Below are 17,276 nucleotides of genomic sequence, written 5' to 3' on the forward strand. Positions count from 1 at the left end.
CTGCCTCTCCTCAACTACCTCAACATACAGAGGGGCCTGGCACAGAGGAAAGCCCAGCCAGGGGTCCTCGTGTTGACTGGTGATGTGTGCATCATGAAGCAGGGGCCAGTGTCCCTGCCTTTCCTGATGGGATTCCTGCCTGCCACAGGTGCTTCAGCCACCCTTGGAGGAACCCAGCCTTACCCAATGGTGCCAAGTAATACCTTTTCCTAAAGGGAAGCAAAAGACTCTAAGCCTGTTAATTTGCAGGTGGGAGGGAGGCTCCTGGGTTTAGGGATACATTTTGATGGCAAGAAAAATTAAAGTTCTCTTTGCCCAGCAAAAACCAACCTCCTCTTCCAGACAGGCAAGCATGTCTACAATTGCATTTTTATTACCTCCGTTTGAGGCAGTTCATAACCAGCAGAGTGCTTTGGGAATGTTTTTCACCATAAATGAAAGTTTTTTTTCTTCTTAAGAAAAAGGCACATATTCCTTCAATAGGTAAGAAAAGCTTCCCATCCCTCCCCTCCCCTGCAGAGGGAGCAGTCCCTATGCGACCCAAACTGGTACCCTAGAAACAGCAAAGCAACCTTAGCGTCCCTGACCTCTTCCCCCAGCAGCTGGGATGAGGGCAGCGCACTCCTCACAGGTCATTTGATCTTGAGGTCCTTCAAGGCCGATTCCAAGCTCTGGAAGGAGAGCAGAACAGAGGCTGGTTCTCAGCTGTCTTGTAGAAATGCTACCTGCAGGGAGGGCCTGGCAGACAAGAGTTTGACTCCCAGCCCCAAAGAGAGGTATCCCAGAGCATACTAAGGCCTAGATGTCAAGGGACCACCCCTTATTCCCCCACCTCATCTTAGCCAACTGCTTTTTTCCTATAGGAATGAAGGATAGGGGCATCTAGGGTGTCTGACGGAGGAGGGGTTTGGGAAGGGGCCCAAGGGCCTGGCAGGAGCCAGGGTGGGCCAGGCTCACCTTCACATCCCAGATGCTCATGCCGCCGTCCATGCCCGTGGTGCAGAACTGTGAGCACTTGTCCTTTCCCCCGGTAAGCACTGAAATCTGGCTGCAGAAAGGATGAGGGCGTTAGGGATCCCAGCTATAATCATGCTGGACTCGGGCCACCCTGCCCTCCAGGAGATCCCACACTCCATGGGGAGCTGACCCCAGTGAGAAATGCTGAGGTGTACTGCTGGATGCGCAGCAGGGACAGCCTGGGAGGTGGGCTAGGAAGGTCCCCAGGGTATGGGGCTTCTGAGTCTGCTTTAGGGACCAGCAGTGGTGTGTATGGAGCAAGGAATAATGGGCAGCCCAGGCAAATCGAACAGTTCATACAAAGGCATGAGCAGGATGTGAAGGGCGTGTGTCTGGGAATACAGAGCGACAGCAATTTAGCAGGATGAAGAAAAAAAGGCAGAAGCCGGGGACTGGTTCTGAAGTGCCTTGAAAGGGGGCTAAGGTGTTTAGTCTGAAGACAGGGCAGGCGGAGGAGGGCTTAACTGGCCGAGGGGCTCGGTCAGAAGTCGTCACACTGCCCTGATTTGCGGCGGGGACGCCCGTGGCTGGTGGGGCTTGGGGTTGTGGCAGGCTTCTGCTCCCTCCTATCCGCGGAGATACCCACGGCGGCTGCGGCGGACCCCGCGGTTCCGCTCCAACTCACCAGGCTCCAGCGCTGCCCGTCGGCTGTGGCCGCGCCCGCGAGCAGCCGGCTGGTCAGTGCCCGCCCCGCCCATGGCGGCATCCCCGCAGCCGCGCCCTAAAAGTGCGGTGCCAGCCTGACTACCCCACCTGACGCAACTTACGTGCCACCTGGGAGGGCGAGAGGCTCCCTAAGCCACAGGGCCGCCGCTTTACTGCGCCGCGCCGGGCCCCGCCCATTCCGGCCCCGCCCCTCACCTGACGCTGTTCTTGTGCAGAGAGTCCACGCCGGCGCCCGCGGCCGGGCCGCCCTCCGAGCTCGCTTTCTTGTCCAGGTTCTGGAAGCGCTCGCGGGCCGTCAAGCCGCGCTGCGAGCTCTGCTTGGGCACGTCCAGCCGCCCGCCGAAGCTCAGCGTCCCCGTGGCGCCGTCGTAGGTAAATAGCACCGGGAAGCAATCGTGGCCCTGCGGCGGGGCGGGGGTGCCATTGGAGCGCAGGCCAAGAGCAGGTGCAGAGCCCCCTTCTTTCGCGCGGGAAACCGAGGCCGGAGCGAGGCACGACAGCAAGGGGCTTCTGGCCTCGAGTCTGGAGGCCCGGGAGGCAGGATGCGGGACTTCGGTGGAGCTACCGAGAAGCTGATTCCAGCTAGGGGCACACCCGGGCTGACCCCAGGTGTATCAACAGGGACCTCAGGAACCCAGGAATACCAAATAGGGACCAGATGTTGAGGGTGAGCATCTAGGGGCGGCCTTCTGCTGACACCTGCTCTGCGAAGGCCCCCACAGCTGGATACTTCTCTAGGAAAAACAGGCCTGATCCCCCTAAGGACTCCCAGTGTGGCTGTTACAGGGGCGAAAGGTGGGCAAGAGATAAGGAGTAGCACCTTTCTGGACACACGATAGAAATGCATTCCCTACACACACTCACTCGAGTTCCCTGAGGCCCCGTCCTTCCCACTGGCCAACAAAATCTAGGCGGAAACATTAATCTAAGCATCGGGGCATGATTCTCCACTTCCCCCTCTCCATCCATGGCAGCTGAGGACCATGGTGGAGACAAAGCATCTGTGTTGAGCAGAGGTCCCCTCACCATGCCCATGCTAGACAGAAAAAGTGAGCGAAAAGTTAACTGTTTACTGTGTTAAGCCTCGGCAGTTGGGATTTTGTTTCTGCAGCAAAGCCCTACCTATTCCGACCAGAACAGAAGGATGGATGATGGATGGGTGGGTGGATGGGAGGGAGGAAGAACAGGAGCGAGGCCAGGGACAAGCAGAGAGCTGCCTGGGCATCTCTGGGCTCACTGGGGAACCTGCTCTAACTGGCCACTGCTCCCCGCCCTCCCTCCTCCTCACCGCTGCCACCAGACTGTTTTCCGTGATGAAGGTCAGGGCCAGCAGCGGCAGCGTTTCAGAGGCCAGAGTTGCAACCCTGAGTGAGAGAGAGATATCAGCCACAGGGGCCCCCCACACTCTGTGCCTCGGTTGCCCCCCTCTCATGACCTGTACTCACGCCATCTTCTTGTTGGCATCGGCCAGGCACACAGTGCTGTCATGACTGACCCAGGCCACTCGGCTGCCACTGGCTGAAAAGCAAACACCATGCACCCAGCCACAGCTGCTGCTGGACTCGAACATCAGCTCTCCGAAGGGCATCTTGGAGCCCCATGGGGTAGGTGCTGGCCGCTCCTCCACTTCCTTGATGTAGGCGGAGAAGATCCTAGAAAGGAGAGGCAAAAAAAAAACAAGGGATTGGGGGGTGCCTGGGACCCGGGAGAGGCCTAACAAGGAACTCCCTTTCTCATACCCGCCTGGCAAGGTCAGAGCACCCAACTAGGAGCTCATGGGGACCAAAGCCCACTTTGCAGGACCTGCATCTTCATGACTGGATAGGTCTGGGCCTCAGCGCTCTCTTTGGGTGATGCAGTGAGGCCAGGACATCTTTCAGCTCAGAGTCCTGATAACTCCCGGGGCCTCACGTGAAGAGCATCCAGAGCTGATGTGGCGCCCCCAGCGGTGCCCTGAGCCCATCATGCTGGCCACTCCCCAGCCAGGCCCTGGAAGCCTCTCCTCCCTCCTGCTTCTGCACCTTGAACCAAATCTGCCCCCGTCCTACCAGCTCTGCCCTGCACACTGCTCTCCCACTCCTCCCCATCCCAGTGCCGGTGTGGGGTCACCCAACAGATCTGGGTGCCAGTAAACCTGGGTGTCCCCCACACCCCACCACCGCCCTGCAACAGAGCCTCATAGAAACACCATCCTCTCCCTGCCTGGGCCTCCAGTGCCTGCTGGAGCCTCGAGTCTCAGAGATTCAGAGATCCAGGCCTTCTGCCTGGAGCTGGAGGCGTTGGGTGAGAGACTCAGGGGTACTGGGCCCAGAAGTGAAAAACAGCCAGTGACAACTGGAGGTGCTTAAGCGAGTAAGGCCAAGTTTGTCCCAGCATATCAGTCATTTATACTTTAGTGTGAAAAAGTACACCCACTCGTTTTCCCTCAGACAGAAGCCAGGAAACTGAAGGGATGTGGGTTCCAAGGAGGCAGGAGAAGATGGCTTAGGAAAGAAACTTTGCTGACATTAAGAGATGGCAAGTGGCACATCCTGCTACAACTCTCCCTGGGCTGGAGACAGGACCCAGTGACGGACCCTTCAAAGAGCAAAACCTCACAGGTGCTCAGCCAAGGCCCCAGGCTCCCCTGCCAGCAGCAGAGCTGGTCTGGAAGGCGGGGCATGGGGTACCCAGGATAGGCTCCCCCCCACCCCCCAATCCTAGTTCCTGTGCTGTCAGGGCCCCTCCTCTCACCGGCACTTGAAGTCACAGGAGCCGGCAGCCAGGAGCACGTTGTTGGGGTGCCAGTCCAGGCTGAGGACTGTGGAGCGAATAGGCTTCTTGATGTGTTTGCACACCCACCTGGATACAATGGGCAGACAGGTTGGGGGACAGGGACAGACGGGTGGCCACCCACCCACCTCAGCGCCCAGGTCTCCAGGCTCCCACTGCAGACAGCTGAAGTCCCAGGAATGAGGGGCCTGGGCACTGCTAGCCCAGGGGTGTGTCAGGCCCTGGTTCAGGCAAGAGATGTGCTGAGGCCTCTTAGGTGGGAGCTCTACCCCTGGTCTCCTTTACACCTCACCACGAGCCTTGGGCAGGCTCAGCGAGGAAAATCACAGCTACTGACTGGCAGGGTGGAATCTGAACTCGGGTCTCCCAGACTTGAGCCTGGGCTCCTGCCTGGCCTCTGCCTTCAGAGACCCAGGGGAGAGAGGATGTGGCTGAGAGCTTGTGCGTGGGTCCTGGAATGTCACAAGCTGGGTGCCTCGGGTAAGGGACTGGGCCTTACTCTGCTCCACTGTAAAGTGGGGACACCAGCTGACCCCCAGTCGAGATGGTGGGGGTGTCGATACCAGGACATGTGCAGGGCTTAGTGGATGCCTGCAGAGGTGGCCTGGTGTGGTGTGTGCCCTTGTTACTGGGACAAGTCTGTGTAGAGAGCCCCTCGCCTCCTCTATGAGGGTGAGTGGACACACTTCCCTGGGGTTATGACACATCCCTGGGGTTATGTGAACAGGGGCCTAACGTCCCACCTCCTGCCCTCTGGAACTCTAGGCCACTGCCTGTTGGTCTGTAGCCTCAGTCCCTCCCAGCCCATCTGGCCCTACTTAGGCACCCACCAGTCATTTTCTCGCTCAAAATAGCAGATGGAGATGACACGGGAGCCGCTGCCCACAGCAAATTTGTTCTCCTGGGGAGCCCAGCGCACACAGCGAGCTGCCCGGTTGATGCGCAGAATGACAAGCATGGGCTTCCACGTGCGGCCCTTCAGTGTCCACACGTAGGCATTGCGGTCTGTGCCGCAGGTCACGATGCGGTTACTTTCAGGGGCCCAGTCGATGCCTGTGGGGTGGGGGGAGGACACCAGGCTGAGGCCATCCAAGCAGAGGCAGCTCTAGTGTCCACATAGGAGAGGTTTAGAGGCCAGTATGGGTGAAAGCTGCTCAAGGGGGTGATAATAAGCCACGAGAGCTTACTGGGAGTGTCACACCCTCCCATCTGCTACCAAGCATAGTGGAAAGCCATGCAAGGAAAAGAAAAATGGGTTCTTGGTAATGCTGAGCTGCTGGATCCAGCCTTTTCTGAAGCCCACAAATCTGAGTTTTTCAGGAACAGGGACAGACAAATCCTCTATAGCTTAAGCCAGTTTGAATCATGGCGGTGTTACTTGGAACCCAAGCTCTCCTACCCAGCACAGTGAGTGGGTGGGTGGCCTGGTTGGCCCTGCCCTGGCCTCAAAGGAGGGAGATCCCAGCCAGCCTAACCCACCTGTCACCTGCCCGTTGTGCTCCTTGAGCTCATGCACCTTGACCCACTTGGCACCGCTCTTCTCATAGATGTGCACCTCATGGTTGTTGGGGCAGATGGCGATCTCTGCGGAAGACACAGGCAGGGAATGGGGGTGGGAAGCATGTGTGCCCAGGTTGCCCATTTCTGGCTTGACTGTCTTCCAGGAACACCCTGCACAAGCAACATGTCCTACGAGATGCTTTCTTCCTCCTAGGAGGGATCCCCTGAAGGCTCTCAGGCCCTGCTGGGCCCCCAATGGGACACCTCGCCAGGGATGGCCACCCCTCACCTGCACCCACCACTCCCAGATGCCCCCGCAGAGGTGCATTGAAATTCTGGTAGCTCTGCTCTTCTCCCACTACTGCCCTCTGCTTCCCACCTCCAGCCTGGCTCCTTGCTGCCCCTGGTCTTCTTGGTGTCCCTGATGCTGCCAGGCTCCCCGTTCCCACCCGGCCTCCGCACCTGCCCTGCCCTCCCCTCCCACGGCACCTCAGGCTCCCTCCCCTACTGGCCATGGCAGGTTCTGCCTTCATTTGTCACCCCCAACTGCTGCCCCAACCTATGAGCCCCTTGCCCACCTGGGTCCAGCGCCCACAGCAGGGCTGGTGTGGGGTGGGGCTATGCTGTCACCTCAACCCTCATGGCCCACTTGGCTGGTGGCCCCTGCTCGTTCCCCGAGCTGTTCATGCATTCCCTCCTAAACTCAGGACCAGGGGTGAAGGAGGGGGATGGTGGCCTGACAGAGCCCCAAGGCCAGGCGCCTACGGCTTTACCCTCCCTGTCACTCAGCCGGCAGAGGGCACTCACGGGTGCGGTCCTTGTTCCAAGCATGGCAGCTGATGGGCTCCACCAGGAAGCTGTGGTAGGCCATGGCTGCTTGGTTCCTGTGCCCAAGAGAGGGGAGGGACCCTATGTCAGCCCTACCCCTGCCCCAGACCAGACCCCAGTCAGCCTGGTGAGAGGGCAGCAGGGCCACCCTGGGCTCCAGACCCTGGCCTGGTGCACTGCTTCCTTCCACGGCTTCAGTTAACCTCATGAAATGAGAGCTCTCACGGAGGTCCCCGAGGCTCCAGGCAATGAACATAAAGGATGGGGTGGGGAGTGCAAGATGTGGGTGAAACTGCCACCGTGAATGGGGTGTGCAGGGATCTTGTGCCACCAAATGCCTGCCCTTGTTCTGTGCGGCAAAGGCCTACTCCTCCGTAAAGACCTGAAGTGAATGTCACTTCCTCAAACCCATTCTGCCGGACTCAGCTCCAGGAGTCGCAGGCACTGGGCAGGGGCAGGAGGGGGCGGGCGGCAGCACCCATTCCCCAGCTCTGGGACCCCAGGCACAGCATGCACTCCCTCTCAGCCTTGATTTCCACATCTGCAAAATGGGAACTCTGGGAACTCAGGAATCCTGCCCCAGAGGTCTTAAGAAGGTTTTATAAGATATATAGTAGGTGTTCATGAAACAGCAGCTCTTCGTCCACACCAGATGGGGTGTGGCACTTAGCCACCACCCTACTGTTTAGGAGTCACCCTCCTCAGCCAGACCAGCAGCCCATCCTGGAGCAGTGGGCCTCAGGCCTTCGCACTGGCCGTTACTTTGGCCTTTGAGTCTCTTCCCCCAGATCCCTCCCTGCCCTTGCAGCTACCATTCAAGTCTGTGCTCAAACGTCATCCTCACAAGGAGGCCCTCCCTTACCTCGCTGCAGCCCCCACCCAGCAGCCCTGTTCCCAATTGGAATGATCTCCACAATCCCTACAGAATGTCCCTTATACTGAAGCATTTCTTTTATTTTTCTCTGCCGGCTGGGCTTAACAAGCTTGGTGGAGACAGACAATTTTGACTATCTGGTTCACATTTCTTTCCCCTGTGCCTAAATGCTTGGCATATACTAGGTGCTCCATAGATATTTGATGAACACAGTTGTTTACTGCCATTAGTGCCCCACAGAGTAAGTTCTTTATTAAAAAATGAACAACAGCACCACCCAGCATTTCCTTGCTTCCCAGCTCTAAGCAGGCAACGTAGTCTTGACTTTGGTGCTTAGATGCCACAGCCCCAGGTGACAGATGGGGAGTCTGGGGTTTGGCAAGCGGAAGCCACCTGCCCAGCAGCACACATCCCCCATGTGGGTGTCACCAGGAACGTGGCTGTCCGCCCCCCCCCCCCCCACCAGACTGGTAGGTTTGCGTCCATGGACTGGCACAGGAAGGTTGCTCCCCAGCTCTGGGCCTGAGCCCTTAACACCCTGGGAAGGCTGGCTGATGGGGAGCCCTGCTGGAGCCCTGAGGTCTCTTCCTCCTTCTGCTGGGGTCTCTGCCAAGGCCACTCTGGGAGGGACAGCATGGAGTTGGGCCCAGGCATGAGGGACATGCAGCGCAATCCATGGTACAGTGGAGGAGTGTGGGGCTCTGTGACCAACTTGCCCGAGGTCACACCACAAACCCTCCTGGGCCTGGCTTCATGCCTCCCAGCCCACCACTTGGTGGCCCTGCCTGGCTTGCCTACCTCCAGCTTTCATTCACAGCAGGAAGTCCTGGGGAGTTTCTGGGTGAGTGTACAGGGCAGGGACCACATCTGGGCTCCCAAGCCTAGAGCAAGGCACCAAGTGGCTCCTCAGGCAACATGTGCTGAGAAAGAGAAGCACACCCACACACACCCCAGGCTCAGGCTGGGCGTTTTCATGCGTTGTCAGCCTTGCATGCACACACAACCTGCTTCCACACACACAAGTGGGTTCAGCCTTGCACATGTATACAAGTACCTGTTCCCACATGCACATGCCTGTTCAACCTTGCACACAAATACAAGCATGCTGCTCTTACCACGGCTCTTATTGCCTCCCTCTCCTTGTAAGGCTAAGGCTCCTGAAAGTGGCACCTGCCCCAGAGCCAGCAGCCCAGGTCAGTAGGCCTGATGGTGATTTCCCCCAGCACTTCCCGTGAGTTTGTGCTGGGCCAGCACTGGTGTCCAGTGTGGCTGAGGTGGGGTGTCATCACCGTCTAAACCACAGTCTCAGGAGTGGAAGCACCAGGCCTGTGTGACCACTATATGGTGCTAATTGGCCCATCCCGTTTTCCCAGGTCACCAATGGGGCAGGGGCAGGGTTAAGGCCAGAAGCCCAATTCCAAACCCTAGTTGGGCTCTTATTGGCCCCTGGACTCTAGCTGAGGCCAGCCACCCCTGACCCCTTCAGCTCCATGTGGCCCAGAAAGGAGAGGCCCTCTGGCTGCAGCCCAGGGAAGGGTCCCTGGACCCTAGACTGGGGCCTTGAGCTAGTTAGCAGAACAGAGCCCCCAGCTCCAACTATCACAGACTGGCCATGTAGCCGGGCAACTCTGCCTATTGTAGGGTCTTTTGTAAAAGTGTCCAGATACGGGGCCAGGCAGAAAAGCCTGTCTAGTGTGATGTTCTTAAGTTCTAGGCTGTGAGCGGAAGGGTCAGTCGGCTGAAGACAGTGGCCCCCATACTAGCAAAGAATGCAGCTGAGAGGACCTGGGGCACCCTGACCATTGTTTCCTGGGACACAAAGATTCCTGAGTAGAAGAGGGAGGAGTGGGTGAAGATGGCCACAGGCACAGTGGGACAGGCAGGGGAGGGAGGTTCTGACCACACCTAGCAGCTAGTCTCTAGCATGAATTCAGACAGAATACTTCGTAGTCCACTAAACTAACACCTTAAAGGGAGTACGGGGAAGGGTTGAAGGAAGAGGGAGAGAGGAAGACACATTTCCCCCTTTTCATAACTTATGCAAAGCAACTGAAACTAGCAGGGCCTCAGCGAGTACTCCCAACCCCCAGGTTACAAATGAGGAAGCGGGAGCCCAGCCGAGGAGGGAGTGGTTTCTCCAGCCACTGTGGCCTCAGGGATGTAACCTCCAAGCAGCCTTCACACCGGACCAACCTGCCACAGGACCTTTGACTTAGTGATCCCAGGACAGCCTCTGCCCTAGGCGGCAGTGGCCAAGGAAGATGCAATTAGGATTGCTCTGCGTTCACAGCTGGATGCTTCAGCTACAGCTCCTGGTGGAGACAAAGGCAGGCTCTGGACACCCAGCCCCCAGTCACCATGGCCCTGGGAGGCAGCACCCTGGGTCCATTTGAAGACAGAGGAGGGGGCCCTGGGATGGCCAAGGCTCCTGGGCTTCAGCACTTCTGCCTAATGGTGCTGGAGTCAAATTCTGGCTCGCTCCACTCTGGCTGGGCACCCTCAGCCAATGTTTCCCTCACATTCCCATCCAGAAAGGGCTGGGGCTGGATGAGGCACCCACTGTAGGTTCTTTCTTGCTTTCAGAGAAGCTTTGCTAATCTTCTCTGATTCCAGAGGTTTGGCTGTATACTTGAGGCTAAATCAGGCAGGAGCTGCCTGGAGCAAGGATCTCAGCCCTACAGGCACTCAGGGAAGTCCCCACCCAGCTCACACTGCTCAAGGGAGCTGCCAGGGAGCCATTTTGCACTGGGGCTAAGCTGTTACTCAACTTCCTGTAACAGCTTTTGCCACCCCTAACAGACAAGCCCATCCCCCCTCCCTAACTGTGCTTTTGAAGTCTCACAAACCAGGCAAAATCAAGGCAAGATTTAACATAGACTAATCATAAGGCACCGTGAAGCAGTTAAAGTAATCCAAACAAAACTAAATCTAAAAATCCATAAAGCTCAGTGCTAGCAGGGTTGTGGAGAAATTATCATTTGTTGCTAATTTCTTCAGCCTTTTCTGAAGAGCAACGTGATAACAATTCAACGACTGGGTAGGAACAAACAGAACAGAACAACATGAGCAGGAACTTAAAGACTGAACACTCTGTGGTGGCATAAATTCTTTTTGGTGCCAAGAAAATAGCCACTGACTTTTTTAAACCAAACATGTTCATAATAACCCTCTTTATGATGGTGACAGAGTGGAAATATCCGGGTGACTACAAATATGAAAAGGGTGAATTGTGATATTAATAGGTTGGAATGCTATTTATTGAAAGAACCTATACGGATTATGTACTAAGACATATGTAATAAACCAAACTTCATTAAATGCCCAGGATTTGCGCTGCACTTTGATATATACTCTCTTTTACCGCGTAAAGCAAATCTAAGATTTTTTTTTCTTTTAACCTCAGGAAGAAAAAGACTCAGACAAAACCAAGATTTTCCCAAAGTCACAGAGCTCCTAAATGGCACAGCTGGGGATTCGGACTCCAAATCTCAGAGGTTAGGTTCCGGTGGGCAGGCTTTATAATGGTAATGCAACGAGAAAAACACGCTGATACGCCGTTTGCGCCTGGCACAGGGCCAAGTGTCTTACACACATTATCCCGTTAGCGCCTCCCAACTTAAAAGGTCCCCCTTTTCCGGGAAAGGAAAATCGAGGCTCAGAGGTTGGGTGGCTTGCTTAAGTCACCGCCAGTGAAGGGAGAACCTGGCACTCACACCAGTCTCCGAAGCCCGCAGGGATGCGTGCCGGGCAGCACTGCCCACCAGGCGGAGGAGCCCGGGACGGCGGGAACCACCCGAGGGGGGTCCGCAGCTCGCGCCCGCGCCGGCTCGCCGCGCTGGTCATCACCGCGTCGCTGTCCCTGCCCCGGGCCCGCCCTGGCCGCCGGCGGCCAGCCCGCACCGCCACGAAGGGGCCGCTCGCGCTCCGCGCCCGGTGGCGTCCCGGAGCGGGGCCAATAGACCCTGTCCCGGCCCCCCGGCCCCTTACCGGGGAGGCAGGGGGAAGGCGGGCGGGGGCGCCAGCTCATTTCCCGGCTGGAGCGACCCGGAAGGCTGGCGGGCGGAGGGGAAGTGACTGGGCGCGGGGCCCTCGCGCCCGAAACAACGGGGGCGCGGACCGCGGGGCGGGGGCAGGGGAAGGCGGGAGGGACCCGGGGACGCACCGAGGGCGCGGGGAGCTGCGCTTCCCCCGCGTCCCCTCACCTCCCGGCAGCCCCCGGCGAGGTGCCCCGTCCCCCAGGCGCCGCCACGTCCCCAGCGGTCCCACCTGCGCGCCCCCCACTTGCGCGCGTCCCTCACCTGGGTCCCCGGCCGCGGACTCTGGGCAGTCGACGCGCCGCACCGGCTCTGGGCTCCGCGCTGCGCCGCAGCCACTTCCTCGTGGGCGGGGGCGGGGCCTCGCAGCTCAGCCCCGCGGGGACGGGGGCGGCGACCTGGGGCCGCGGTCGGAGATCAGGGCCCCGCCCACCCCCGCGCACCCCCACTTTGAGGGCCGCACCGACCCAAAGCACCCTGGAATCGTCCACGACCGGCCCTCCCTACTTTTAGGATGGGGAAACTGAGGCTCCGAGACAGGCGCGCAGCCCGAGCAGCCGCTGGGCGGGCCCGGGGATCGGCAGGGCGGGGTAGGAGAGCCCTGGCCGGCGGGCTCGGCGCGCACGGGCTGGGGCCCGAGCCGCTTAGCGAAGCTCTGCTGCCGCTCGGGGACCGTCCCTTCGTTCGCGCAAGCCGACCGCCGCAGGGCGTCCCCGCCCTCGGTGTCCCTGCTACGGAGCGCGGCCGCTGGTCCCCGGCTGCCTGGCTGGCCCAGCACCTTCTCTCAGTGCTGGAGGCCTTGCCGCCTGACTCTGGGGCTTGGGCCAGCTGGGCCTCACGGGTCTTCCCAGCGCTACTCTCGGCCCCATCCAGGGAGATGTGGCCAGGTGGCCCGGCAGATGGAGACCCTGGGAAGCCCTGCACCCCCTCAGTTCACCAGGACCCCTCCCTAGGACTCCTCTCCGCCTAAGCTCCAGGCAGCAAGCAGCAGGAGACGTGGCCGGGTGGGGTCTTCACGGTCCCAGGAGACTGGGGGCCTGACCCACCCTGTCAGGTCTAGGGGGCTGTTCTTTTTGCCTAGACCCCGTTTCCCACCGTGTCCCCACTTGGCCAACTTGGGTTCGTCCTGCAGAGCTTGTCTCTTGGGTCACTATCCACGACCCCCTCACCCCCCATTAGAGGTGTCTACTGGACTCTCAACAGGACCCTGTGCTCACCAGTTTCAGGTCCTGTGGGGCGGGTGGGGGGATTAAATGTCCAAACACGGGGAGCACTTCAAGCAGGGGGCACATCTCGAGTGCCCAGTTAACTTTAGCTATGGTCTGTTGGACCATGAGCCTTCCTGGCTGAGGAGCCTGCGGGGGTGTCACCAGGGCTCCCACCGAGTCTTGGCAAAGCCCTGCGACAGCTTGCATCTAACCAGAAAGTTTCCCACAGTCTGTCAGCAACCTCCTCCTTGTGGGCACAAGTGCAGTTTTTTTTTTTTTGGTATCATTACTCTACAGTTACATGAGGAATATTATGTTTACTAAACTCTCCGCATCACCAAACAAGTGCAGTTTTAACACTGAGGTGACACCTGTTGTGTCTCTGGCTTCATTCTACCCTCACCAGCTTTGTAGATGCCTGAGCAGTGACCCCAGGTAGGACTGACCCTCCACTCTGATGGAAGGCCCTGAATCCTCTAGCCCAGTCAGGTTCTGCTGTCCTGTCCTGCACGTGTGACCTAAAAGGACCAGGCCAAGGCAAAGCCCAGGACTCTGGATGATGATGGAGGGGAGGAAGCCCCTTCCCAGGGGAGTGGTTTGACCCTGAGTACAACTACAAGGGAAGCCAGACGATGCAGTCATGGCTTACATGGAGAGAATCCCAGAGAAATGACTGGTGCCCTGGTCAGCCTCCAGCTGAGGACCCGCCTGCTTCCACAGTGCCGGATACGTGAGCCAAGGATCTTAAGCTCATTTGAGTTTTTGATCCCCATGGCAAAGAGCATCCTGACAAACACATTTGAGGACTTCTTTTTCCTCATTATGAAAACTGAGCTCACAAGCTCAGTACCAGCAGAACCATAGTTTGTATTGCCCTGGGGCCTACGACAGCGCCTGGCAGAGGAGGCACTCAAATGAGTGAATGAACAAGTGCGAACAAGTGGTGTTAGAAACTGAATTCAACCCTGGCTCTGCACTTGACCTGTAGCATAACTTCAGGCAATCACCCTTCCTGCAGGGCCTGGCCTTGTGTCTGCTAAGTCCCATAGTCACTGTGGGAATACAGGATGGATGCGAAGGAATACCTTAAACTGGCCAGCTGCAGGAGGTGTTCTTTGAAATGGCTCCCTCAATGCACAAAGTTCCTGATTTTAAGTGAAGCCAACTCTTGGGTGAGGGGAGCGTGAGGGTGGCACAATTTCATTAGGAGTTCTGAGAACATCTCAGGAAGCCATTTCTTCTGGGCCCGCCTCCCGGTGAATGGGATGAAGATGCTGAGCTCTGCGTGCTCAGGTTTCCAGGAAATGCAGCCACACACCAGGCTGACTCCCCAGGGCTGCCCGAGTTGGAAGAGGTGTCACTGGGGGCTTGTGCGACCTCTCCAGGTTGGCACAGTTCTTTCTGCTCCTTCCTCCTCACTACATTAGCCTTTCTGCCTCCTGGTCACAAGAGGGCAGCCAAGCCCCAGAAGTCTGGACTCAGCCAATGGGGCTGACAAGGCAGCAGGAGAGAAGGGAGACCTCCCAGAAGACCCAGCATGATGATCTCCTTCGGCCTCAGCATGTGCCTACCTCAGAATGTGGGCCTTGGGTCTGCCTGAGATCAAGGGATTGCCAACTGATTGCTGTCCCCAGCCACACATACATGTGAAGCAGCCAAACCCCAAAGGGAGGATGTTCACCACAGCTGAGGCCCAGCAGGTGCTCAGCATCCCACAGCAGGGCCCTGCTACAGGATGCAGGTCCTATGGGAGTGGCACCCTGTAAACTGAGGTCTACAGTGAACCCCCCCAGGTATCCGCAGAGGGGCCCCTCCCACCAGTTCCAGTGCCAGCACCCTGCCCCAGAGCTTGGGTGGACTGAACTGGGTGGGCGTGGTCACTCAGCATCGCTGTTCCACCCCGTGCCCAGAAGGGAGCATGCTGAGTGGCCACCGCTCACTGGGGCTCTGGAGAGGCTGCCATGATTCCAACATAGGCTGTCAGTCCCCTCTGGACATGAGTTCTGTCATCTTTAAAATGTGGCGGTAACAGTTCCACCCCTACAGGGTTGTTTTGAGTAGTTAATGCCTGTGGATCTCTTACCTGTCACCCTCCCAGCTGTTCTTCAGGTAACCATGTGCAGCAAGGCTAACACCCCTCCCTCTTCATGGGCTCCCTCAGGTGGCTGGCTCGATCTTAGTGGCTTTCAAACTGTTTTTGGTCCCCACCTGCAGTGATACACATTGCAACCTGGTACACACCCACATACACCTGAAACCATCACTATCATGAAACAATACTTACTACATGGATCACAAAATGTTTTCTTTCCTGTTTAATATTTTTTTTTAATGCTAGTCATGATCTACTAAATTGATTTTTACAACCACTAATGGGCTCTAATCCTCCACTTGGAAAACTGCTCTGGACCATATTCCTGCTCCTGAATCGACCTAGTGTATTCATTTCTCATTGCTGCTGTAGCAATTTACCACAAACAGGGTGGCTTAAAATGGCACAGATGTGTTCTCTCACCGTCTGCAGGCCAGAAGTTCCACAGTCCCAGTGTTCAGGGTGGCGTTCCTCTTGGAGGCTCTGGGGAGAACATGGCTTCTTGCCTGTTCCAACCTTTAGAGGCTTCTGGGCAGCCCAGCCTGACTCCATGGTCACTTCACCTTCACCCTCCTGTCTTCCTCTTAAAAGGTTGCTTGTGGTTCCATCGGGTGACCGAGGCTTCCTCCCCATCTCAAAGGGCTTCAGTTCAATCACAGCTGCCAAGTTCACAGGTTCTGGGGTTCCAGACCTGGACATCTTTGGGGGGTCAGTACTCTACCCACCACAGCTAGTGTTGAAGCTAAACACACACATACCCTAAATGTCACACCCTGTGATTCATGTCCTGATTTGCCCTGACTGTTCCACATGGGGTGGCCCCACTGCCTCAGCGACAATGCAGGCACCTGGTGGAACCCAGGCCCTTGGCATCACTGCTGCTAGAGTTGCGCACACCTGGGAACTAAACCATGTATGCAATGACTATTGGGACAAACTGAGGAGTCAGGCCTGAGCAGTTCGTCCAGGTTCTGAGGCTGGACCATTTTCTCAACATAATATTCTTTTTTTTTTTTTTTTTTACCATATTCTGGAAAGAACTACTGAGTATTTTTGGTTAGCAAAATCCTTCATACACCGCTTCCTATGCTAGCCCAGTGTAAGGGTCTTCAGGGCCTAGTACAGGGCCAGTGTCATGCCTGAAGGCAAACTGCAGCTCTGCTGAGTAGCTGAAATTACTAATCCTGGCCCCACTTCACAGGTGAGGACCGAGGCTGAGAGGCCAACTATACTGCTCAAAGCCACACAATTTGGCAGAAGTAGTCTGACATCAAAGCCCAAAGCCTGGAACCCCAGGGACGAGGACCCTGTCCAGGCGTGGTAGTCGCTGTGACCCCGAGCCTCGCTGAGTCTCAGGGAAGGGACGCGTCCACTGCTGCAGGAGAAACCGCGACCCAGGCCTTTTGCTGCCCTGACGGGGATGGGCTTTTGTCAGGAAAGGTAACTCTGGCTGAATTCTGGGGGCAGTATGTAAATTTTGCCTCCGTTGCTGTTCTTTCATGGAATACATTGTTTCTCTAAAAGTCTCTGGGCTTGCCAGCCAAACTATGTGGTTTAATCACACTAAAAAGCCATTTCCGGCTGACTTGTATTTTGGCTTGCCTTTGTCCCCTCCCTGCAGCAAACAGGAAGGGGGCAGGCCCACTGAGCTGGAAGCCCAGGCGCTGGGGTTCTTACATGGGGGGATGTAATACTTTCCTTGACTCACTGAAAGGGCAAAATTATTTGGCTGATAGTATCACAATGTCCTCTGAGAAGCCCTGCTACCAGTCCTAGAACTAGAGTCGGTCCGAATGACTGCTCTCTCCTTGGTCAGCAGGATCAAGGGCATGGCCATGCTCAAGGCTACTCTGTACTTAGGAAATTTGCTATCCACTTATATTTGCACCTCTCAAGATTCTCAGCCTTGGAATGTGACACTTCATGCCTAATCATGATGAAAATACCTAGCTTGGGCACAATAATCTGTCAACCCAAACGATAACGTGTCCCTTTCCTCTTCCCATTGCACACGCCCTCACGGGTGTGTTGAGGGCACAGAGGCCGGACCTTGGGTCTCAGCAGGTTCCAGTTTGGGCCTGGATGCCAGGGTGGTGGGTGTCTCTGGTGCTCTGCATGCGATATGCTAACAGGACGCCTACTTTGCAGAAGTATTGCGACGCTACAGGATGACATTCAATAAATGGTTCATTTGGCTAAAGGATGTATAGGATGGCTCAACTTAAGAAACTAAGATTTTACCCTAAAAACTAGCCTAATGAAGAATTTACCCGTATTTCTTTACT

At 56.9% G+C, this 17,276-nt stretch overlaps 1 protein-coding gene and 1 long non-coding RNA gene across 2 annotated transcripts in view; one reads left to right on the top strand and one right to left on the bottom strand.

The window, feature by feature from the left end:
* Nucleotides 1–351: 351 nt before the first annotated feature.
* ARPC1B (actin related protein 2/3 complex subunit 1B) lies at nucleotides 352–12,107 on the bottom strand. Its single transcript, XM_037017985.2, has 10 exons — nucleotides 11,956–12,107; nucleotides 6,763–6,839; nucleotides 5,935–6,039; nucleotides 5,286–5,508; nucleotides 4,417–4,524; nucleotides 3,129–3,335; nucleotides 2,972–3,047; nucleotides 1,879–2,084; nucleotides 958–1,048; nucleotides 352–671 (listed from the first exon to the last, which is right to left on the bottom strand). Exons 2-10 carry the CDS (start codon nucleotides 6,824–6,826, stop codon nucleotides 633–635), a joined length of 1,119 nt encoding a protein of 372 aa, XP_036873880.2. The 5' UTR covers nucleotides 6,827–6,839; nucleotides 11,956–12,107; the 3' UTR covers nucleotides 352–632.
* Nucleotides 6,050–17,276, top strand: part of LOC118972354 (uncharacterized) — a 29,541-nt gene continuing 18,314 nt past the window's right edge. The window contains exon 1 of the long non-coding RNA XR_005061275.2: nucleotides 6,050–11,151. This is a non-coding gene — a long non-coding RNA (uncharacterized lncRNA). The remainder of the gene's footprint in view (nucleotides 11,152–17,276) is intronic.

Source organism: Manis javanica, chromosome 10 (assembly GCF_040802235.1).
Source record: "Manis javanica isolate MJ-LG chromosome 10, MJ_LKY, whole genome shotgun sequence".
In the NCBI taxonomy this organism is placed as follows: Eukaryota; Metazoa; Chordata; class Mammalia; order Pholidota; family Manidae; genus Manis; species Manis javanica.

What these genes read in the sequence shown, in the direction of transcription:
- ARPC1B (XM_037017985.2), bottom strand. Translation starts at nt 6,826, where the DNA reads ATGGCCTACCACAGCTTCCTGGTGGAGCCCATCAGCTGCCATGCTTGG. An exon ending in TTGGAACAAGGACCGCACCC is followed by an intron (nt 6,040 to 6,762) that starts GTGAGTGCCCTC and finishes TGTCTTCCGCAG; the next exon opens with AGATCGCCATCTGCCCCAAC. An exon ending in TGAGCATCTGGGATGTGAAG is followed by an intron (nt 672 to 957) that starts GTGAGCCTGGCC and finishes CTCTCCTTCCAG; the next exon opens with AGCTTGGAATCGGCCTTGAA.